Source organism: Trachypithecus francoisi, unplaced genomic scaffold, assembly GCF_009764315.1.
Source record: "Trachypithecus francoisi isolate TF-2019V2 unplaced genomic scaffold, Tfra_2.0 Lachesis_group6, whole genome shotgun sequence".
Classification (NCBI taxonomy): domain Eukaryota; kingdom Metazoa; phylum Chordata; class Mammalia; order Primates; family Cercopithecidae; genus Trachypithecus; species Trachypithecus francoisi.
The window spans coordinates 72,834,253-72,855,953 of NW_022681471.1; the positions used below are offsets into that span (position 1 = coordinate 72,834,253).

The 21,701-nt window shown below is 38.9% G+C and overlaps 1 protein-coding gene across 1 annotated transcript in view; it reads right to left on the reverse strand.

Moving 5' to 3' along the window:
- The window catches only part of LOC117077743 (chromosome-associated kinesin KIF4A), an 84,695-nt gene that overhangs the window by 31,520 nt on the left and 31,474 nt on the right, over positions 1 to 21,701 (reverse strand). Inside the window, exons 7-9 of the mRNA XM_033201389.1 lie at positions 5,463 to 5,573; positions 4,653 to 4,828; positions 1,307 to 1,368 (exon numbers count right to left, since the gene is read on the reverse strand). Of these exons, the coding sequence (XP_033057280.1) occupies positions 1,307 to 1,368; positions 4,653 to 4,828; positions 5,463 to 5,573 (349 nt within the window). The remainder of the gene's footprint in view (positions 1 to 1,306; positions 1,369 to 4,652; positions 4,829 to 5,462; positions 5,574 to 21,701) is intronic.

Genomic DNA, 21,701 nt, shown 5'->3' on the forward strand with positions numbered 1-21,701 from the left:
TTAAGTTTTTCAGGAACCTCCATGCTGTTTTCCATAGTGGTTACATCATTTTACAATCCCACCAACAGTGTACAAGGCTTCTAATTTCTCTATATCTTCACATCCTTGCCAACACCTCTTATTTTCAGTTATTTATCTATTTATTTATGTAATAGTAGCCATGCTAATGGGCATGAGATGATATCTCATTGGGGTTTAATTTGCATTTCTCTGGTCTAAGTATATCCTTTTGTATAACTCTGACTCTTAGATCCATTATGTTTCACATACCTAAAATATAAACAAAAAAAAGTAACTAAGATTTAGGGGGAGAGTGCCTAAAAGGGAATACAAACAGTAACTGTGGGAAACGTTATCCTGCTTAGATTCTCTAAGCCTAAAGATAAAAAGAACGGTACAAAAACGCTGTAATCTATTTCATAAAAAGTATTTCCCACAGAGATATAGGCTAATAATTCTGAAACTACTTTATGTGTATAGTAGAACTGAATAAGTAAATAAATAGATTGCAGATGAGAGCTGGGTTTCTTACTGTTGGAGAAAGAAATTACAAATAAGGAAAGGGGAAAAAACAAAATGAACCCTGTCACATTGGAATGGTATCAGAGGTGTCAGTATAAACTCATGGTTTGTAATATATATGCAGGTAGATATATTCAAAAATATAGATGAAGGTGTATGTGTATGTTACTACACATGTAGACTATTTCTGAGCTCTACCTGCTCAGAGTGCTTAGAAGCAGTAAAACTCTAGTAACAATAAACACAGCTGGCGCTAGTACCCAAATCTTGGTTTCTAAACACAATTTTCCATCGACAAAAAAAGAAAGGAACTAGGGCTCCTTGGAGGCATGGTTGATTCCAGAACTGGGGCAGGGAAAATACAAGATGAGTTTGGAAACTCTTGTAGAAATGATCAAAAACTTGAGAAGAGCCAACCTGAAGGAGCTCCTAATGGACAAAGCAGGAACAATTTGAGCAAAAAAACAAATAATAGTGCTGGATGTTAACCCATAGAATAAAATAAATATCCATGAATCTATATATAACTAGATGTCAAACAAATGAGGAAGAAGAGACAGCTCTTCCTCACAATAGAATTCCAATTAATAAATTTCTGAGGCCAGAACCCATGCTCTTTCTGTTACATTAGGCTGCTTTAAACATAACTAAGTCCTAAATAGTCAGCAAAATTGGTAAGATCCTTACCTTGACACCAAGTGCTAGCAGAAACCAGGGAAAAACTATTATTAGGAAAAATAGCCTCTACTAGAATACACAATTAAAATTAATCTATGACTCTTACTTTATAGATCCAGGCAGGGTACCTCCATGGGCTTGCAGCAACAAGACTTGTAGCTGTTGTACCTGGGAGAAGCAAAGAAACATCATCAGCTAGCCACCAACCAAATGCTACTCATCCCTTGGCAGTAAAATTACCACAATTAGCAACAGAGTAATTTTACTAAATATCTATGAAATCTAAGGCAAATAGCATATCTTAGATACTACCAAAGGCATCATACATAGTTGATGATCCAATGATAACAGGACAATCAGCATTACATGAACAACTATTAAGTAGAAGATGAGTTGTCCATTTTATCTACATCTTAATGAGTTTTTACTGAGCACCTATTTTTCTTCTATTTTTTTTTTTGGAGACAGAGTCTTGCTCTGTCGCCCAGGCTGGAGTGCAGTGGCACTTCTGCCTCCCAGGTTCAAGTGATTCTCCTGCCTCAGCCTCCCAAGTAGCTGGGACTACCGGTGCCCACCACCACACCCAGCTAATTTTTGTATTTTTTGTAGAGACAGGGTTTCACCATGTTGGCCAGCCTGGTCTTGAATTCCTGACCTCAATTGATCCGCTGACCTCATCCTCCCAGTGCGGGACTTAACGTGTAAGCCACTGCTCCTGGCCTTGAGTACCTATTTTTCAAAATCAGTCTCAGCACTGGGCTAGACAATGTTCGGACATATAAAAATAAAATACGACCCCTACTCTCAAGTTTACAATCTAGTTAAGAAAGATAAGCCTAAAGTCTAAAATAGTAGGAAATAATACAAGACAGAATAAGCAAATTAACAAAGGCCTAAATAGTCAAAGGGAGGCTTCATGGAGATGGATCTTAAACCAGAGCGCATGTATAAGCATCCTCTCCCATTCCCGCCTAAGACACAAGGGGAGTTGTTCTCCCTCCCAAGACTGGTCTCCTTGCATGTGCTTTGGATTCCTACTCTTCTCACCATCTTATGAATCTTACTCTGTTATCCCTTCTCTCTTCTATATTTTCAATTTCTCCCTTTCTATAAGATCCTTCCTATTAAGATTAAAACATGTTCAAGTCTCTCCCATCTTAAACAAAACAAAAGCATCTTCCCCAACCCCACTTCCTATCTCCCTTACCCTATTTCTCTCTTTTTTCACAAAGTTTGAGAGAGTAATACACCAATTGCCTCCATTTCCTTTTGCTTGCCACTCAGTTGCTCCTCGACTTACCCTAATATGACTGCCTACATCATTCCAATGAAATAACTTGCCCAAGTTACAAATGAGCTGCATGTCACCAAATCCAATGAGAATTTTCCAGTCTTCATTTTACTTGACTGACTGGTAGCATTTGGCTTACAAGACACATTTTCCTGGTTTTCCTTCTATTCTTCTAACTCATCTTCCAAGTCTCCTTCTTGGTTCATCTTTGCTCCACTTGTCCTTTAAATGGTAAAGTCCCCCAAAGCTCAGTAGGAGTTTTCTTACTTACATTCTCCTTATATTCTCTTCTGAATGTCTCATCTCTGCCTCTGGTTTCTATTACCTGAAACTGGTGACTTCCAAAATTACCTCAAGCACAGATCTTTCTGAACTTCAGACTTTTATATTCAACTATCTACCTGATATTTCCACTTAGTTGTCTGGTATCCTCAAACCTGGTCCTTTTCCAGTGTAACCCAGGTCAGTGAATATCCAGTTCCAAATGCCAGAAATCTGGGTGTCATTCCCTTATCTAATTCATTGGTTTCTTCCTTCTATCACCACTGCCAGCACTCTAAGTCCAAGTCATCATTATCTCTCACTTAGATTACTGCAGTACCTTCTTAAATGATCCCCATGAATCTACTCTTGCTTTACTACATTTCTATACAGCAGCTAGGCCATTGTTTAAAAATGTAAATTATCAAGTTACTACCTGGCTTAAATCCTTCTTAACATTGTCCATGAGTCCTGGATCAGTCCTCTGCTTTCCCTCTAGCCTTATCCTGGAATACAGGCACATCTCAGTTTATTGTGCTTCACTTTACTGCACCTCACAGATACTGTGTTTTTTTATAAATTGAAGGTCTGTGGCAACCCTGAATTAAGCAAGGCTATTGGCACCATTTTTCCAACAGCATATGCTCATTTCATGTCTCTGTGTCAACAATTTTTTAGCAATAAAGTATTTTTAAATTAAGGTATGTACATTGTTTTAAGACATAATGGTATTGCACATTTAATAGACTACAGTATAGTGTAAATATAACTTTCTATGCACTGGAAAACAAAAAAAACTGTGTAACTCACTTTATTGTAATATTTGCTTTATTGTGGTGGTCTGGAACTAAGCCCACAATATCCTTAAGGTAAGCCTGTACTCTTTCCTTGCTTTCTACACTCTAGCCACACTGGCATTCTTTGAGGTCTTCAAATGCACTATACTTCTGTCCTATCTCAGACCCTTCCAGCACTTGCTATATGCCAAGTACTGTTCTAAGTGCTTTACATGTATTAACTTATTTAACCCTCATGAAAACCCTAAGAAGAAGGTATTATTATTATTTCTACTCTACAGATAGGGATACCAATGCACAGAGAATTTGCCCAAGGTACATAGCTAGTGAGTTACAGAGCTAAGATTTCAACATGGGCAGGCTAGTTGCAGTGTCAGTGCTCCTGGCCACTATACAGCTATCCCTATGTATATGCAGGGGGTTGGTTCCCCTGCATATACATTTTTGTATATCCTGTGCGTATACAAAAATGTACACGCATAGTCCAGTCCTGCAGTCAGCCCTGCAGAATCCACATGTACAAAAAGTTTACACATGGGCTTCTCATCCTGCAAATATCGTATTTTTGATCTGTGTTTGGTTGGAACAAACTCCTATTGTTCGAGAATCAACTGTACTTTGCTACCTATGTTTCTTCTCTCTAGAACTCTCTTCTTTGTTTTGTGCAGTGATTTATTTTCCTTCTTCTAGTCATGCCCACTTCTAATCTATTTTCTCTATACTTGCTAGAGTGATCTCCCCAAAACACACATTTCATCATATCACCCTCCTACTTAAAACTCTTCAATGGCTCTTCACAGCTTTCAGGTTGAATTCCAAATTCTTTAACAAGTCATATAAGGAACTTTGGAATTTAGCCCGTCCACACCTCTCATCTCATCTCTCACTGCTCACTTCTTCTTTATCAGTGAACTCTCCAGTGCTACCCCTAATCTTAAACGGACAGCAAACTCCTATTAAGGAGTTATTTTAAGAGGTCCCCAAACTAACATGCCTAACCAACATCTCTAAACTTCTGATAGAGAAGAAACTGAGAAACAGAAGCTCTACCATTCCACTCACATACTTGTAATTTTTCCCGTCAAATTTTAAGTCCCTTATACCTGTTGCTTTAGATGATTAAGTTCAGCTGTCTGGGGATCAATATTAACAATAGGTTTGTTCTTGATTTTTCTTGCTCTGTCAGCATAGCGAAGGGTATTTAATGTTTCCTCTAGATTGGAGTCAGCAGGACTCACACAGGCTATCATAAGAGTATGGCTATTACCTCCTAGAGAATCTGAAAAAGAACAATAAAGAATAATGAAAGGAAATGAAATCAAACAAGTAGGATATAAGCAAAGCCGTCCATTCGGGTTGGTGACTTAAAATTCAGAGCTATAAGAAAACGTTCTTAATGTTTTTTATATTGAAACAATAGGAAATATATAGATATCTAAGATTTCTGATGTGATATACATTTAAATCCTATTGCATGTGTCCCCATTCTCAAAAGGGATTGTGATTTCAGCAGTTAATCAGGTTAAACAACTGGGGCCTGGCCTATGTAAGTTAGGAGCCACTAGTGAAATTAAACATTCTTAGGATGCCCCCTCTAGGTGGATCTTAACTCTCCAGGGAATTCTGCTTAGCAGCACTAATAATTAAAGAAACAGTAACCAAATTCATTTTCAGGTGCAAAGTACAAAGTACAGTTGGTGCACTACAGATTTCTTGGCTCTCAATGTCATATATGAAGACATTTTTCCATTATCTTAGAAACCTGCTTGCCAATGGCACTCTCTCATATTTATCAATTAGACAACTGTGTATGTCATAGTCCAAATAGCTGGCTTTTTACCTGTTTCATCTTTGCTTTCTCAGCACTATCATTTTGAGTTACTCTCTTATTTTTAGAGGCAATTTGGGCTTACCTTGAAGCAGTCGAGTCAACTTGGAATCTCTGTAGGGCACAAAGCCACCCTTTTTGTCATCTCCAAGAGCACTGATTACATTTCCCAAGCATAGGAGGCCTCGGTTAATATAATACCTAACAGCAGGAAACGAAATTTAAATTGCTTGGTAACGCATCCAACATATACCGACATTTCTTCTGAGAAACAGAAAAGAAATTAAGACTCCATAAAAATATTGAGTCATCACAACAAATAAAGATAATTTTAGACCAATATCCCTGATGAATATCAATACAAAAATCCTCAATAAAATACTGGCAAACCGAATCCAGCAGCACATCAAAAAGCTTATCCACCATGATCAAGTGGGCTTCATCCCTGGGAATAAAGGCTGGTTCAACATACGCAAATCAATAAATGTAATCCAGCATATAAACAGAACCAAAGACAAAAACTACATGATTATCTCAATAGATGCAGAAAAGGCCTTTGACAAAATTCAACAGCCCTTCATGCTAAAAACTCTCAATAAATTCGGTATTGATGGGACGTATCTCAAAATAATAAGAGCTATTTATGACAAACTCACAGCCAATATCATACTGAACAGGCAAAAACTGGAAGCATTCCCTTTGAAAACTGGCACAAGACAGGGATGCCCTCTCTCACCACTCCTATTCAACATAGTGTTGGAAGTTCTGGCCAGGGCGATCAGGCAGGAGAAAGAAATGAAGGGTATTCAATTAGGAAAAGAGGAAGTCACATTGTCCCTGCTTGCAGATGACATGATTGTATATTTAGAAAACCCCATCGTCTCAGCCCAAAATCTCCTTAAGCTGATAAGCAACTTCAGCAAAGTCTCAGGATACAAAATCAATGTGCAAAAATCACAAGCATTCTTATACACCAATAACAGACAAACAGAGAGCCAAATCATGAGTGAACTTCCATTCACAATTGCTTCAAAGATAATAAAATACCTAGGCATCCATCTTACAAGGGGCCACTGCTCAACGAAATAAAAGAGGACACAAACAAATGGAAGAACATTCCATGCTCATGGAATCAATATTGTGAAAATGGCCATACTGCCCAAGGTAATTTATAGATTCAATGCCATCCCCATCAAGCTACCAATGACTTTCTTCACAGAATTGGAAAAAACTACTTTAAAGTTCATATGGAACCAAAAAAGAGCCCGCATTGCCAAGACAATCCTAAGCCAAAAGAACAAAGCTGGAGGCATCACGATACCTGACTTCAAACGATACTACAAGGCTATAGTAACCAAAACAGCATGGTACTGGTACCAAAACAGACAGAACAGAGCCCTCAGAAATAATACCACACATCTACAACCATCTGATCTTTGACAAACTTGACAAAAACAAGAAATGGAGGAAGGATTCTCTATTTAATAAATGGTGCTGGGAAAACTGGCTAGCCATATGTAGAAAGCTGAAACTGGATCCCTTCCTTACACTTTATACAAAAATCAATTCAAGATGGATTAGAGACTTAAATGTTAGACCTAAAACCATAAAAACCCTAGAAGAAAACCTAGGCAATACCATTCAGGACATAGGCATGGGCAAGGATTTCATGTCTAAAACACCAAAAGCAATGGCAACAAAAGTCAAAATTGACAAATGGGATCTAATTAAACTAAAGAGCTGCATAGCAAAAGAAACTACCATCAGAGTGAACACGCAACCTACAGAATGGGAGAAAATTTTTGCGATCTACTCATCTCACAAAGGGCTAATATCCAGAATCTACAAAGAACTCAAACAAATTTACAAGAAAAAAACAAACAACCCCATCAAAAAGTAGGCGAAGGATATGAATGGACACTTCTCAAAAGAAGACATTTATGCAGCCGGCACATGAAAAAATGCTCATCATCACTGGCCATCAGAGAATCAAAACCACAATGAGATACCATCTCACACCAGTTAGAACGGCGATCATTAAAAAGTCAGGAAACAACATGTGCTGGAGAGGATGTGGAGAAATAGGAACACTTTTACACTGTTGATGGGATTGTAAACTAGTTCAACCATTGTGGAAGACAGTGTGGCGATTCCTCAAGGATCTAGAACTAGAAATACTATTTGACCCAGCGATCCCATTACTGGGTATATACCCAAAGGATTATAAATCATGCTGCATACAAAGACACATGCACACGTATGTTTACTGTGGCACTATTCACAATAGCAAAGACTTGGAACCAACTCAAATGTCCATCAATGATAGACTGGATTAAGAAAATGTGGCACATATACACCATGGAATACTATGCAGTCATAAAAAAGGATGAGTTCATGTCCTTTGTAGGGACATGGATGAAGCTGGAAACCATCATTCTGAGCAAACTATCACAAGGACAAAAAACCAGACACCGCATGTTCTCACTCATAGGTGGGAATTGAATAATGAGAACGCTTGGACACAGGAAGGGGAACATCACACACCAGGGCCTGTCGTGGCTGGGGGGAGGTGGGAAGGATAGCATTAGGAGATATACCTAATGTAAATGACAAGTTAATGGGTACAGCACACCAACATGGCACATGTATACATATATAACAAACCTGCATGTTGTGCACATGTACCCTAGAACTTAAAGTATAATAAAAAAATAATAAATGTATGCATCACTGGTATATTGAAAATATAATATGTCATTAGACTTAAAAAAATATTGAGTCATCAATCTTGAGAAAACTTCTTAATGTTGTTCACTTTTGGAGTGCCTCTTTAAGTAAAGGACAAAGGTCTAAATGTTGGATATGTACGATTGAGTCCACTAGCACTTCTTGCCCTTTCCCATGGAAACAAAGCAGACAGATAAATAACTATCACCACGACAACCATCTGTATAGTTATTTACTTTTTATATCCATTATGATAATCTTTAAATTAATGCTGTGAAATTGGATGAACAGGGTTTTTTTTTTTTTAACATATCATCATCATTATTTTCATTATCATTCTCATTTTACAGATAAAGAAAGAAGCTCAGAGGTTAAATGACCTGCCTAAGGTCAAACAGCTAGTAAGTGGTAGGCCTGAGATTCCATTTCAAGATTTCAGTCAAGTCCTATGCTCTTTTCATTATACCATACTGAAATACCTTTCCTACTGTAGCTTTAAAAAAGATAAAGATTATTTTCCAGTTTGTTTAATTCTGAGGTTTGCTTCTTAAACATTGTAATAACCTCTGAAGTCCTGCTAAAGCAACTGGCTTCCCATTATTAGCCTTACTGTGGAAAAGCCATATCGTATAATGGTTAAGTGCAGTTGGTATCAAATAGACAGGTTACAATCCTGGCTCTGTCACTGACTAGTTATATGATCTTGGGTTAAGTTCTTTCATAAAATGAGACAACTTTATTGGGTTGTGGTAGGGAATTAATTAAGATTCTACATATGAAGCAAAGTTAAATGATAAATAAATCATGCTATGGTTTGAATGTTTGCGTCTCCTCCAAAATCATGTTGAAACTTAGCCCCCAATGCAATAGTATTAGGAGGTAGGACTTTTAGGAGATCATTAGGCCACGAAATGTCTACCTTCATGGATGGGATTGGTGCCTGATAGGAAGACTGGAGAGAATTAGCTAGTTGCTTTTGCCCTTCTGTCCCTTCTGCCAAGTGTGGACACACCCTTTATCCCTTTCCCCCATCTGCCATGTGAGGCTGCCAGGATGTCTGTCCTCACCAGTCATTGATTCTACTGGCACCATGACCCTGGACTTCTCGCCTCCAGAATTGTGAGAAATAAATTTATATTGTTTCTGAATTACTCAGTCTAAGGTGTTTTGTTATAGCAGCACAAATGGACTAGGATAAATGGTATCTTATTGTTAGCTCTACTCTATCTTTTATATAGCCATCCTTTGGAATCCCTTATAACATGAAACAATTATATTTATGAGATCCCGAACTCGAAATTCCTGACTGCATCCTACTATCCTTCCATTTCTTTGGATCCTGTTCTTCACCCTTTTTTTGGACTACCAATTTACTGACACTTTCTAATACTGTCAGTAGATCAGTCTCTTCTGGACCTTCAACTCTTGCTCTGAACCCTATGGTTGATCATTTCAATTACGTTTTCCTAAGAACTCACTGGACAGACGATCTTCTACCATTCTCACCATGTCAATTCTCAACCACAGGTTAAACCAACTGTGTGTGTGTATGTTTATTTGTAGGCTGCAATACTGAAGAAACAGCATAACCAAACAGATGAGATCCACTATAAACATGCTACCTAACCTTAGCTGAACCCTTGGTCAATTGATCATCTCTTCTTCCTCATTCCTACTTTACTAACTTCTAATCTAACAAATCTAATTCACCATGGCAGCTATATACAGACTCATCATTTTAAAGAATATAAACCTATCTTCACTTTCTAATGGTAGATGATTTCACCAAATACTTTATAGAGATGAAAGTTATCAACAAGGGCTCCCCAACCTCCCCTCTCCTCACCTCACATTCATTCTTTTGCTATTACTTATTCCTTCATCTTGCCCCTTGTTTCAGTGGAAATAGCTGCCTTGTTTTCAAGGTCCTGCCTTCTGCCTCTGTTTCTATTCCCTCCATTTCCTCTGGGACCCTGATCCCTTATCTTCTCCCTCTCTCTTAGATCTTCCACTTATTTTTTTCCTTCACTAATTCCTTCTTTTTAGCCTATACTCACGCTCAAATCTCTCTAATCTTTTTTTTTTTTTTGAGGCGGAGTCCGCTCTGTTGCCCGGACTGGAGTGCAGTGGCCGGATCTCAGCTCACTGCAAGCTCCGCCTCCCGGGTTTACGCCATTCTCCTGCCTCAGCCTCCCGAGTAGCTGGGACTACAGGCGCCCGCCATCTCGCCCGGCTAGTTTTTGTATTTTTAGTAGAGACGGGGTTTCACCGTGTTAGCCAGGATGGTCTCGATCTCCTGACCTCGTGATCCGCCCGTCTCGGCCTCCCAAAGTGCTGGGATTACAGGCTTGAGCCACCGCGCACGGCCAAATCTCTCTAATCTAAAACAAAAATAATTTTCTCAATTATCCCTTTGTTTTCCTCTTATTACCAACCAGAATGGGTACCGTTTATCCTCTCTAGGATGTGAAGGAAAGCCTGCTGAGATTTATCAAACCTGCCTGCTAATACCTGTAATAAATCCTGTGTAGTCCATTCTTGTCTTTTCCTTCCCTTTTTAGCCAAACAAAACATTGTGTTATTTTATTGGCCCATATCCCAACTAGATGTAAAGGAGAGATGCTGAGGTTTTTCAAAGCTGCTGAGCAAAACTTCCATCTATAGTTTCATATAGGAACAAAACAAAATTCCGGATGAACCCTGAGAAGAATCTATGGCAATGATCCAAGCAAGAACCATAGATTTAAGGATAAAGTGGGTGTTTTTTTTTTTTCTTCTTCTTCAAATGAGAGTTGGGGCTCAAGAATAGAAAAGAGCTAAGAGACATGAATGTTTCTCTAGAAATAAATCACCACAAAACAGGATTTGATTTCCTCTTGTTAAGACATTAAAATGATAAATTATTGACAAAGACGGAGTATATATCACAAAGATGGGGAAGAACATATTTGCAGAGACTTAAAAGTTCTGATTAAGGACAGCTATGAAGAAAAATGAAGTAGTTTTCTTCGGAAGAATGAGAACAGATCAAGTAAGAAGAGTCAAAAATGCTACTCAATACCTTTGGGTATTTGTTCACTATGGCAACAAATAAATAATAAAGGAGAGATTTTAACTTTAAAAGAGAAATATAACTTCACAGCTATCATGGAGCACATTACAATAGTTTTACAGCTGGAATAGAAAAGCATATTTGTAAGAAAAAAGAAAAATGAGGCAGGAGAGAAATGAAGTAGATCTATATGCAGTGGTTCTCAACTGGAGGCAATTCTGCTTCACAGAGGACATCTGGCAATCTCTGGAGACATTCTGGAACTTAGGAGTGGGGTATGTGTGCTACTGGCGTCCAGTGGGTAAAGGCCAAAGATGTTGTAAAACATCCTACAATGCACAGGACAGCCTCCTTCTCTGTAAACAATTATTTGATCCAAAATATTAACGGTGCCACAGCTGGGAAACCCTGCTCTATGTGTGAAGAAAATATGTATGGGCCTAAAGCAGGTAGCATGGCTGAGTAAATGAGGGTGAAAAACAGAAGTATGCTATGATAGATGGTCTGCCTGGTCAAACAGAAAGCGAATGATTGTTACTGAAATGGATCACAAAACGTATAGAGGCAATCAGTGATAGGGGATACAGCAGGAAAGGCACTTGATTAGGAGAGAGAATCTTAGTTAAAATTCTGCCTCTGCCACTTACCAATGTGTATAATACTGAACTAGCCACTGAAACTTTCTTTTGTCCATAAAACAGGGATAATACCGATCTTACCTAATGGGACTGGGATAAAACTCAAATGTGATTTGTAAAGGGTTATCTATATTTAAGTTATTATTAACATAGTAGAAAAACTTGGATAATCTGAATACTTACTAAGTCACATGAGGCTGAAAGCAGAGTACTTGATAAATCCCTTATCTACTCTGCTGACTGTTTATTTACCCAAAAGATACTACGAGTGAAGAATAAAATGGCTGTTTTGGCCTTCAAGTTGACACACAAGGAAGAATTGATTATAGAAGTAAAAAGATGGGAATCTGATTGAAGGATACCAAGGAGCACAGTCAGCCATCAGTGTCCCAGACTTTAAGAAAATAACCTTCAAAATTCAGGAAAAAAGATAGTTAGGATCCCAGGAACAGAATGTCTAAAAGGGAAAATAAAAAAAAAAAGAAGGCTTTCAAAAATAAAATTATAATTAGTCATAAATTATTCTAATAAAATATCAATGTAGCTACACAGGAACGGGCTTTCAAATAACTTCATATATAAAAAGAACATATAGAGCATTATGGGAAATTCTACTCAAACATAGGAAACAGCATATCTCTCCTGTTCCTCCTAAGACACCACTAAAAAGAATAAAAAATGTACTAACCCACTAGATCACAGAAGAGGAAATATAGTAGACACAAGGTTGCAACATATTTTTAGAGTACAGATTAAGAAGCAAGAACTGACTTAGCAAGATGGAATAAGCCTTAACTTAAAGTGTTTGCAGAGGGAAAATAATGATAATGATAGTGATAAAAACAGCTAAGTTTATACAATGTTTATAGTACTGTTCAAGGTACTGTATACATATTAACTAATTCAATTTTCACAAGTCCTATAAAGTAGATACTATAATTATCCCTGTTTTGACAGATATGAAAGTTGAGGCACAAATAAGTTAGGTAACTTGCCCAAAGTCACACAGCTACTAAGTGGCAGTCAGAATGCAAATGTAGGCAGTATGGTTCCAAAGTCCATGGAGTCTTAATCTCTGTGCTCTAGGGAAGGAATCTAATTTGTTCACTTGGCACCAGGTTCTGCAGAAACAGGAGAAGCTTAGGGTGAAAAAGATGGGGTGGTAGAAAATCTATATGATATACAGAACTCCTGGACTCTCAAGTCTCCTTTCCAGAGCCATGCAACTACTGTGTCCTCCATTCTCAATCTCCCAGTCTACTTTATGGGATATGCTTTCTATATTTGCCCATTAAATGTTGATACTCTCTGGGAACTGTCTTAAGCTCTTTTGTTATTACATACACTCTCTTTGTGGGATCTCATCCATGCCTAGAGTGCCAATAAATACCTATATAATAATGACTCCCTAAATATATATGTTCAAACCAGACTCTTTCCTGACGTCCAAATCTGTATTATGACTACCTACTGAATCCCTCTAGTGGACTATGCCCACGTGGCATGGCACAAAAACATTGAACAAAACAGAATTTATCTTTCCATGCAAACCTATTCCAATTCCAGCACTGTTCCTTTCAATTATCTCACCATCTAACCTGTCACCAAACTAACAGCAAATCTGAGTCATCTTGGACATTTCCTCTTTTCTCACCCCACACGTCCAAATCCTTTATTCATTGTGCCACATATTAGAGACACAAAGATGAATAAGTCAAAATCCCTACTCTCAAGGAGTTCATAGTCTAAAGGGAAAGAGAGACATACAAACAAATAATTGCAAATACAATGTTAGAGGAAGAGATACGTGTGGTTAAGATGGGTTCTCTTAGGAGAGAGTGGTAAGCTTTGCCTGGGAAGGTAAAAGGCAGCTTCAGAGAAGAATTGAAGTTAGAGCTGAAATGTGAAAGATGACTAGGACAATGATAATAGAGGAGGGAAGAGTAGGAAAGAAGAGAGTTAAGGGCATTCTAGGCAGAGGAAGTGGCATATGCCAAGGCACATGTTTGTGTGAGAACACAATACATTTAGGAATTACAAGTAGTTCAATATGAGTACAATGCAAGTTATGAGATGGAGAGAGATAAACAATGAGGCCAGGGAACAGATCATAAAGGGCCTTTTATGTCATGGCCAAGTATTTGTATTTATCCTATAGGACTGTGGTTTTCAAATCGTACTCCTCAGAACCTTAGGGATAATTCAGGGAGCCCTAGAGATACTTGAGTTTCTACAAATAACAATTTGGATTTTGTTTTAAATATTATTTTTTATTGTGGTAGAATATACATGACATAAAATTTACCATTTTAACCATATTTATTTATTTATTCATTAACTTTTGTTTTCAGTTCAGGGGTACGTGTGCATGTTACAGGGGCTTGGTATATAGATTATTTTGTCACCCAGGTTATAAGCATAGTACCCAATAGTAGATTTTTGATCCTCTCCCTCCTCTCATGCTTCACCCTCAAGTAGGACATGGTGTTTGCTGTTCCCCTCTTTGTGTCCATGTGTTCTTAATGTTCTCACAAGTGAGAACATGCGTAATTGGTTTTCTGTTCCTGTGTTAATTCACTTAAGATAATGGCCTCCAGCTTCATCCATGTTGCTGCAAAGGACATGATCTTGTTTTATTTTATAGCTTCATAGTCTTTCATGGTGTATGTGTACCACATTTTCTTTATCTGGTCTATTGTTGATGGGTATTTAGGTTGATTCCATGTCTTTGCTACTGCGAGTAGTGCTTCAGTGAACACACATGTGCACGTGTCTTCATGGTAGAATGATTTATTTTCCTTTGGATATTGTATTACTCCATTTTCACACTGCTATAAAGACATACCCAAGACTGGGTAATTTACGAAGGAAAGAGTTTGAATTGACTCACAGTACTGCATGGCTGGGAAAGCCTCAGGAAACAATAATTACAATATCGCAGAAGGGGAAGTAGGCACCTTCTTCATAAAGTGGCAGGAGAGAGAGGTGAAGTGCAAGCACAGGAAACTGCCACTTTTAAAACCATCAGATCTCCTGAGACTCACTCACTATCAAGAGAACAGCATGGGGAAACTGCCCCCCATAATCCAATCACTGTCCTCCAGGTTCCTCCCTTAACACATGGAGATTACAATTTGAGATGAGATTTGGGTGAGGACATAGAGTATATATTCAATAATGGGGTTGCTGAGTCGAATGGTAGTTCTGTTTTAAGTTCTTTGAGAAATCACCACACTGCTTTCCACAATGGCTGAACTAATTTACATTCTAACTAGCAGTGGATAAGTATTCCCTTTTCTCCACAACCTTGCCAGCATCTGTTATTTTTTGACTTTTTAGTAATAGCCATTCTGACTGGTGTGAGATAGCATCTCACTGTGGTTTTGATCTGCATTTCTCTAGTGATTACTGATGTTGAGGATTATTTGATACGCTTGTTGGTCATGTGTATGTCTTCTTTTGAAAAGTGATTGTTACAACCCATAGAGTGGGAGAAAATCTTCACAAACTATACAGCTGACAAAGGACTAATATCCAGAATCTACAAAGAACTCAAACAAATCAGCAAGAAAAAAACAAATAATCCCATCAAAAAAGTGGGCAAAGGACACGAACAGACACCTCTCAAAAGAAGATATACAAACAGCCAACAAATGCATAAAAACTGCTCAACATCACTAATCGTCAGGAAATGAAAATTAAAACCACAATGAAATACCACGTTACTCCTGCAAGAATGGCCACATAATTAAAAAGTCAAAAAACAATAGATGTTATGTGGATGTGGTGGAAAGGGAACGCTTTTTTTTTTTTTTTTTTTTTTTTTGAGACGGAGTCTTGCTCTGCCGCCCAGGCTGGAGTGCAGTGGCCGGGTCTCAGCTCACTGCAAGCTCCGCCTCCTGGGTTTACGCCATTTCGCCTGCCTCAGCCTCCCAAGCAGCTGGGACTACAGGCGCCCGCCTGTCGCCCGACTAGTTTTTTTTGTATTTTTTAGTAGAGACGGGGTTTCACCATGTTAGCCAGGATGGTCTCGATCTCCTGACCTCGTGATCCGCCCGTCTCGGCCTCCCAAAGTGCTGGGATTACAGGCTTGAGCCACCGCGCCCGGCCAAGGGAACACTTTTACACTGCTGGTGGGAACGTAAATTAGTACAACCACTACGGAAAACAGTATGGAGATTACTTAAAGAATTAAAAGTAGAACTACCATTCAATCCAGCAATCCCACTACTGGGTATCTACCTAAAGGAAAAGAAGTCATTATATGAAAAAGACACGCACATGCATTGTTTATAGCAGTACAATTAGCAATTGCAAAAATATGGAACCAACCTAGGTGCCCAGTGACCAACCAGTGGATAAAGAAAATGTGGTAAATATACACACTGAATACTACTCCGCCATAAAAAGGAATGAAATAATGTCTTTTGCGCAACTTGGATGGAGCTGGAGGCCATTATTGTCAATGAATTAACCCAGGAATGGAAAACCAAGTATTGTATGTTTTCACTTATAAGTGGGAGCTAAGCTACAAAGACACAGAGCCATAAGAATGACATAGTGGACTTTGGGGACTCAGGCCAGGGGGAGGTTTGATGGGGGTAAGGGACAAGAGACTACATATTGGGTATAGTATACACTCCTCAGGTGATGGGCACACTACAATCTCAGAAATCACCACTAAAGAACTTATCTATGTAAACAAAAACCACCTCTACCCTGAAACTATTGAAATAAAAAAATTTAAAAAAATAATGGCCAGGCACGGTGGTTTATGCCTGCAATCCCAGCACTTTGGGGGGCCAAAGCGGGTGGATTGCTTGAGCCCAGGAGTTCTAGACCAGCGTGGGCAATGTGGCGAAATCCTACCACTACCTAAAACACAAAAATTAGCTGGGCGTGGTGGTGTGCACCTGTAGTCCCAGCTACTCAGGAAGCTGAGGTGGGAGAATCACTTGAGCCTGGGAGGTCAAGGCTGCAGTGAGCCAAGATTGTGCCACTGCACTCCAGCTTGGGTGACAGAGTGAGACTCTGTCTTAAGAAAAAAACAAAGAAATTGTGATCACAAAAATAGCTATAATATTCTTATGGCTTTAACATTGACTTAATGTTATACATTTGAACTTATACATTTACATGAATTTAAAATGCTTTTTAATCTATTTCAAATGTTAGAATTTGTTATAAGGTTTTATTTTTAAAAAAGCTCCTATGCTTTTAAAAGAGGCAGATTAAAATCTGTTGTAGACAATAGGAAACAAATAGCAGGTTTTAAAGAGGATGGAAACATGACCAACTTCGGATTTTGTAAGTATTACTTTGTCCAGGAGTTCACAACCAGCCAGGGCAACACTGCAAAACCCTGTCTCTACAGAAAATACAAAAATTTGCTGGGGACAGTGGCATAGACTCACAGTCCCAGATACTCGGGAGGCTGAGGTGCAAGGATGGCTTCAGCCCAGGAGGTTGAGGCTGCAGTGAGCCGTGATCACACCACTGCACTCCAGCCTAGGCGACAGAGTGAGACCCTGTCTCAAGAAAAATAAATATTAAGTATTACTTTGTTGGTCATTTGGAAGGTGGACTTGGGAGCAAAAAACTGGTGTTTAAAAAACTCTTTACCATTCTTTTCTTTTTTCAAATGATTTTATTTACTAGAATGCACAATTTTTAAAATATGCAAATAAAAAGCTTAAAACCTTGAAAAAAAGAAAGAAAACATTTAGAAGGTTATTTTAATGGTTCAGATGACAGCACTCTGAGAACTGCAGCAGTGGAAAAGGAATGAGGGATATAGAAGTCAGAAGCACTTAAGGCATAAACATGACATGGCTAAGCTAACTTCTGGATGTGAAAGGTGAGAAAAGAGAATGCGTAAAGTCACATAGTAATATTCCAGGAATAAAGTACATATTTATTCTTCTAGCCAGACAACAGTTATAGAATACCTACTGTGTGTAAGGCACAGCGCGGGGCACATGTAGCAGGAAAATAAGAAATGGTCTCTGCTTTTAAGGAACTCAAAGTCTAACGGGGGAAACAGATAATTAAATAATTACATGAAAAGAAACACTATGAGAAAGAGGTAACTTTATCTTGATGAGGCTTTGGGTTACAGGCTTTTGGGTAAGTGCATTTGTCAAAACCCGGCTAATATACACTTAAAATTTGTGCTTTTCATTGTACATCTTATATTAAGAATATAAATATTGGTCGGGCATGGTGGCTCATGCCTGTAATCCCAGGACTCTGGGAGGCCGAGGCGGATCACCTGAGGTCAGGCGTTCAAAACCAGCCTGGTCAACATGGTGAGACCCTGTCTCTACTAAAAATACAAAAATTAGCCAGACGTGGTGGTGCAGATCTGAAGTCCCAGCTACTTGAGAGGCTGAGGCAGAAGAATCGCCTGAACCTGGTAGGCCGAGGTTGCAGTGAGCCAAGACTGAGCCACTGCACTCTAGCCTGGGAGACAGAGCAAGACTCGGTCTCAAAAAATAAATAAATACATAAATAAATAAATAAATAAATATTAAATGCCAGTTAATAATATGCAAGCTGAAGTAGTTAGGAGGAAGTATATTAATTTGTGCAATTTACTTTAAAATGTGTTTTTAAAATGAATATAGATTGACAAATGGATAGATGGACAGATATGTGATAAAGCAATATAGTAAAATGTTAATTTTACTATAGGTATAAGGGTATTGTAAAATCAACTTGAAGTAACTTTGATAATTTTTATCAATAAATGTTAGAGAAAACCCACTATGTGAGCATGAATTTACGGAAAGATCTTGACCGAGAATAGAGGTTTCATAGGTGGGTAACATCTGAATTGCGAATTGAAATATTAGTAGGAGTTTCCAGGCAGACCAAAAGGAGAAAGAACTCAGGCATTCAGTGAGGACCTATGGCATGTCAGGCGCTATGCCGGGGCCTAGGGATTCAAAGATGAATATGACTCAGTTCTTGCCTTTGATTGGCTTGCTGTCTACTGGGGAAGTCAGGTAGTTAAGGAGATGACTGTAATACATAGTTGGGGCATTGTTAGTGTAGAAGAGAGGTAAGCACTAGATAAGGGGTACCTACTCCGCATTGGGGGATTGAGGCGGTTAAACAAAGTTTCTTTAAGGGGATGAAATTGGGACTGAGCGCAAAATTGAATGAGCTAGATGAAGATAGAGGGAAGGCACTTCTGCAGAGGGAACAGAATGCACAAAGACACTTAGATGAGAGAGTATGAGGCACACTTAGTATGGCTAAGCAGATTGCAAGTAAAGAGTGGGGAGAGGAAAAGCTAGCCAAGGAGGGAAGGCTAGAGCAAAAAGGCCGTAAGGAAGCAGCATGGTGCAAACTGAGGAGCTCTGGAAGAGCTCTTAGCAGGAGATACAGTTTAGGAAGAATACTCTGGCTGCTGATTGGTTGATGACTTGAAAGCATACCTAACTGAAGACAGGGAGACCAGTTCTTGTTATAATCAAAAAAATGATGAGGGCCTGAGATAAGATAGTGGTAGTAGGGTTAAAGAAAAGAGACTGAGGTGAAAGATGAAAAGTTAGGGCTGACAGGTCTCAGTGACTGATGAGATTGGGGAAAGGAGTCAGAGTAAAAAAAAAAAAAAAAAGAGTATAGAACAATGCCCCAGTTTCTGTCTTGGGTGACTGGGTGGATGTTGATATTATTCACTGCAGTGATGGAGGGACCGGTTTAACAGCAACAGGGAGGAATGAGGAGTTCAGTTTTAGACATGTGGAATGGGAGGTGCCTGTGGGACATCCATGAGACTCCTCACAGGCAACTATATTTACATACTTAAATATGACACATGAGATAGGGGCTCGAGATAGAGGTTTAGGATTGGTAGCATACAGGTAGGAATTATAAGCATCTAAGTGGGTGAAACCACTTCCAGAGGGAGGGTGACAGGGTGATGGGCATGAACAGTGGGAAGAGAAAGAAAAAAATCCCAGGACAAAGCCTGGATTATGTTTCAGATAGGGTTGAGTGGAAGAGGAGAAGCCTGTGAAAGAGTCTTCAGAAAAGTGAGAGGAAAATCAGGAGAGGGTAGCATCACAGAGTCAAGAGGAATGAGATTGTCCAGAAGAAGGGGCAGGATGTCAGACCTGCAGAGTTACCAAGTCAGAGGAGGACTGAAAAGAGCCTAATGGATTCAGTTGTTCAGGTCATAGGTTGACTTCAAAAGTGATAGTTTCAATGGGAGGAGGATGGCGGGGTGACAAAAATGCAGAATGAAAGGAAAAGGGAGGAGAGGAGTAGTAAGAGGAGGATGAAATATTTTGGTTAAGTTGGGGAAACATTAGTATGCTTCTACGCTGAGGGCAGAAAGTCAGTGGAGGGGGAGAAGTTAAAATAGGAGGAGCAAGAGTGCTTGATGGAACCATGTTTCTGAGGCAGTGGGGAGAAAATCCAGCAGAAAACACACAGGAGTAATGACACAGAGATCTGAAACAACAGAACTGTTTGGAAAAACAATGAGTAGACTGCTGTGGCTGGAACCTTGTCGTTTGTGGGAAAATGGTGGGAGATGAAGCTAGAAATACAGAGGCACCAGAAAATGACAATGTAGTCTTGTGGTACTAGAGAAATTTCAGAAGAGAAAAAATACATTAGAAGATAACATGATTTAAAAAGGCAATGTCGAATACCCCAACACTTAAGTTGAGCCTTAAAACGTGGCTATGTTGTAGATAGTTTGATTGCATGTTGGGGGGCACACACTACATTCTGGGCAAGAGGAGATGGCTGTGATGAAAGTGTGCAAAGACCAGAATTAGCTGGGCTGGCGTGGAGTGTGGGTAGGGAAGCTGTGAAAGATGGTCGAGGAGGTAGGCTTGGGACCAGGGTATAAAGGGTCTGGAAGACTTGGCTGTGTTTTTTAGACTTCATCTTGTAAGCAGCTACTTCAAAGTTCTATTCAAGTAAAGTGCCATGTAAAAGATGTTATTTTTAAAGATACATATGTAATTCATTTATTTATCTATTTTTATTGATATGCAATATTTGTACATATTTATGGGATACATGTGATATTTTGTTACATGCATAGAAAGTGTAATGATCAAGTCAGGGTATTTAGGGCATCCATCACCTTGAGCACTTATAATTTCTATGTGTTGGGAACATTTCAATTCCTCCCTTCTAGTTATTTTGAAATGTATGATATGTTGCTGTGCACTCATCACCCTACTCTGTTATCAAACATTAGAACTTATTCCATCTAACTGTATGTTTATACCCATTAATCAACCTCTCTCTTCCCCTCGGCCTCCACCCCCACACCCTTCTTGGCCTCTGGTAACTATCATTCTACTCTCTATGTCCATGATACCCAGGTTTTTAGCTCCCATATATGAATGAGAATATGCAGTATTTGTCTCTTTGTGCCTGGCTTATTTCACTTAACATAATGGCCTCCACATCCATCTATGTTGCTGCAAATGACAGGATTTCATTCTTTTTTATGGCCCAATAGTATTCCACTGTGTATATATGCCACATTTTCTTTATCCATTCATCTGTTGAACACTTAGGTTGGTTCCAAATTTTTGCTATTGTGAATAATGCTGCAATAAACATGGGGGTACAGGTATCCCTTTGATCAAAAGGTATTTTAAGATTAACCTATCTATGGTATTTAGAATAGAATGCCTTCTAGGAGTCAAAAAGTTAGAAGGCTATAGTTCAGATGTGCAGGGTGAGGGCATGGACTTTGTAGGTGGCAGGAACAGACTGGAAGTGGGTGCATCTCTACCATGGTGCTAAGGAAGAACTAACAGCAAGTAATGGGTACTCATTCCTATTGGGGAGATCATGCTGGCTGCAATTAGATTAATGGATCAGCAAGAAGAAAAAGCAAAAGAGATTGAAAAGTAACAGTTTCAGCTAG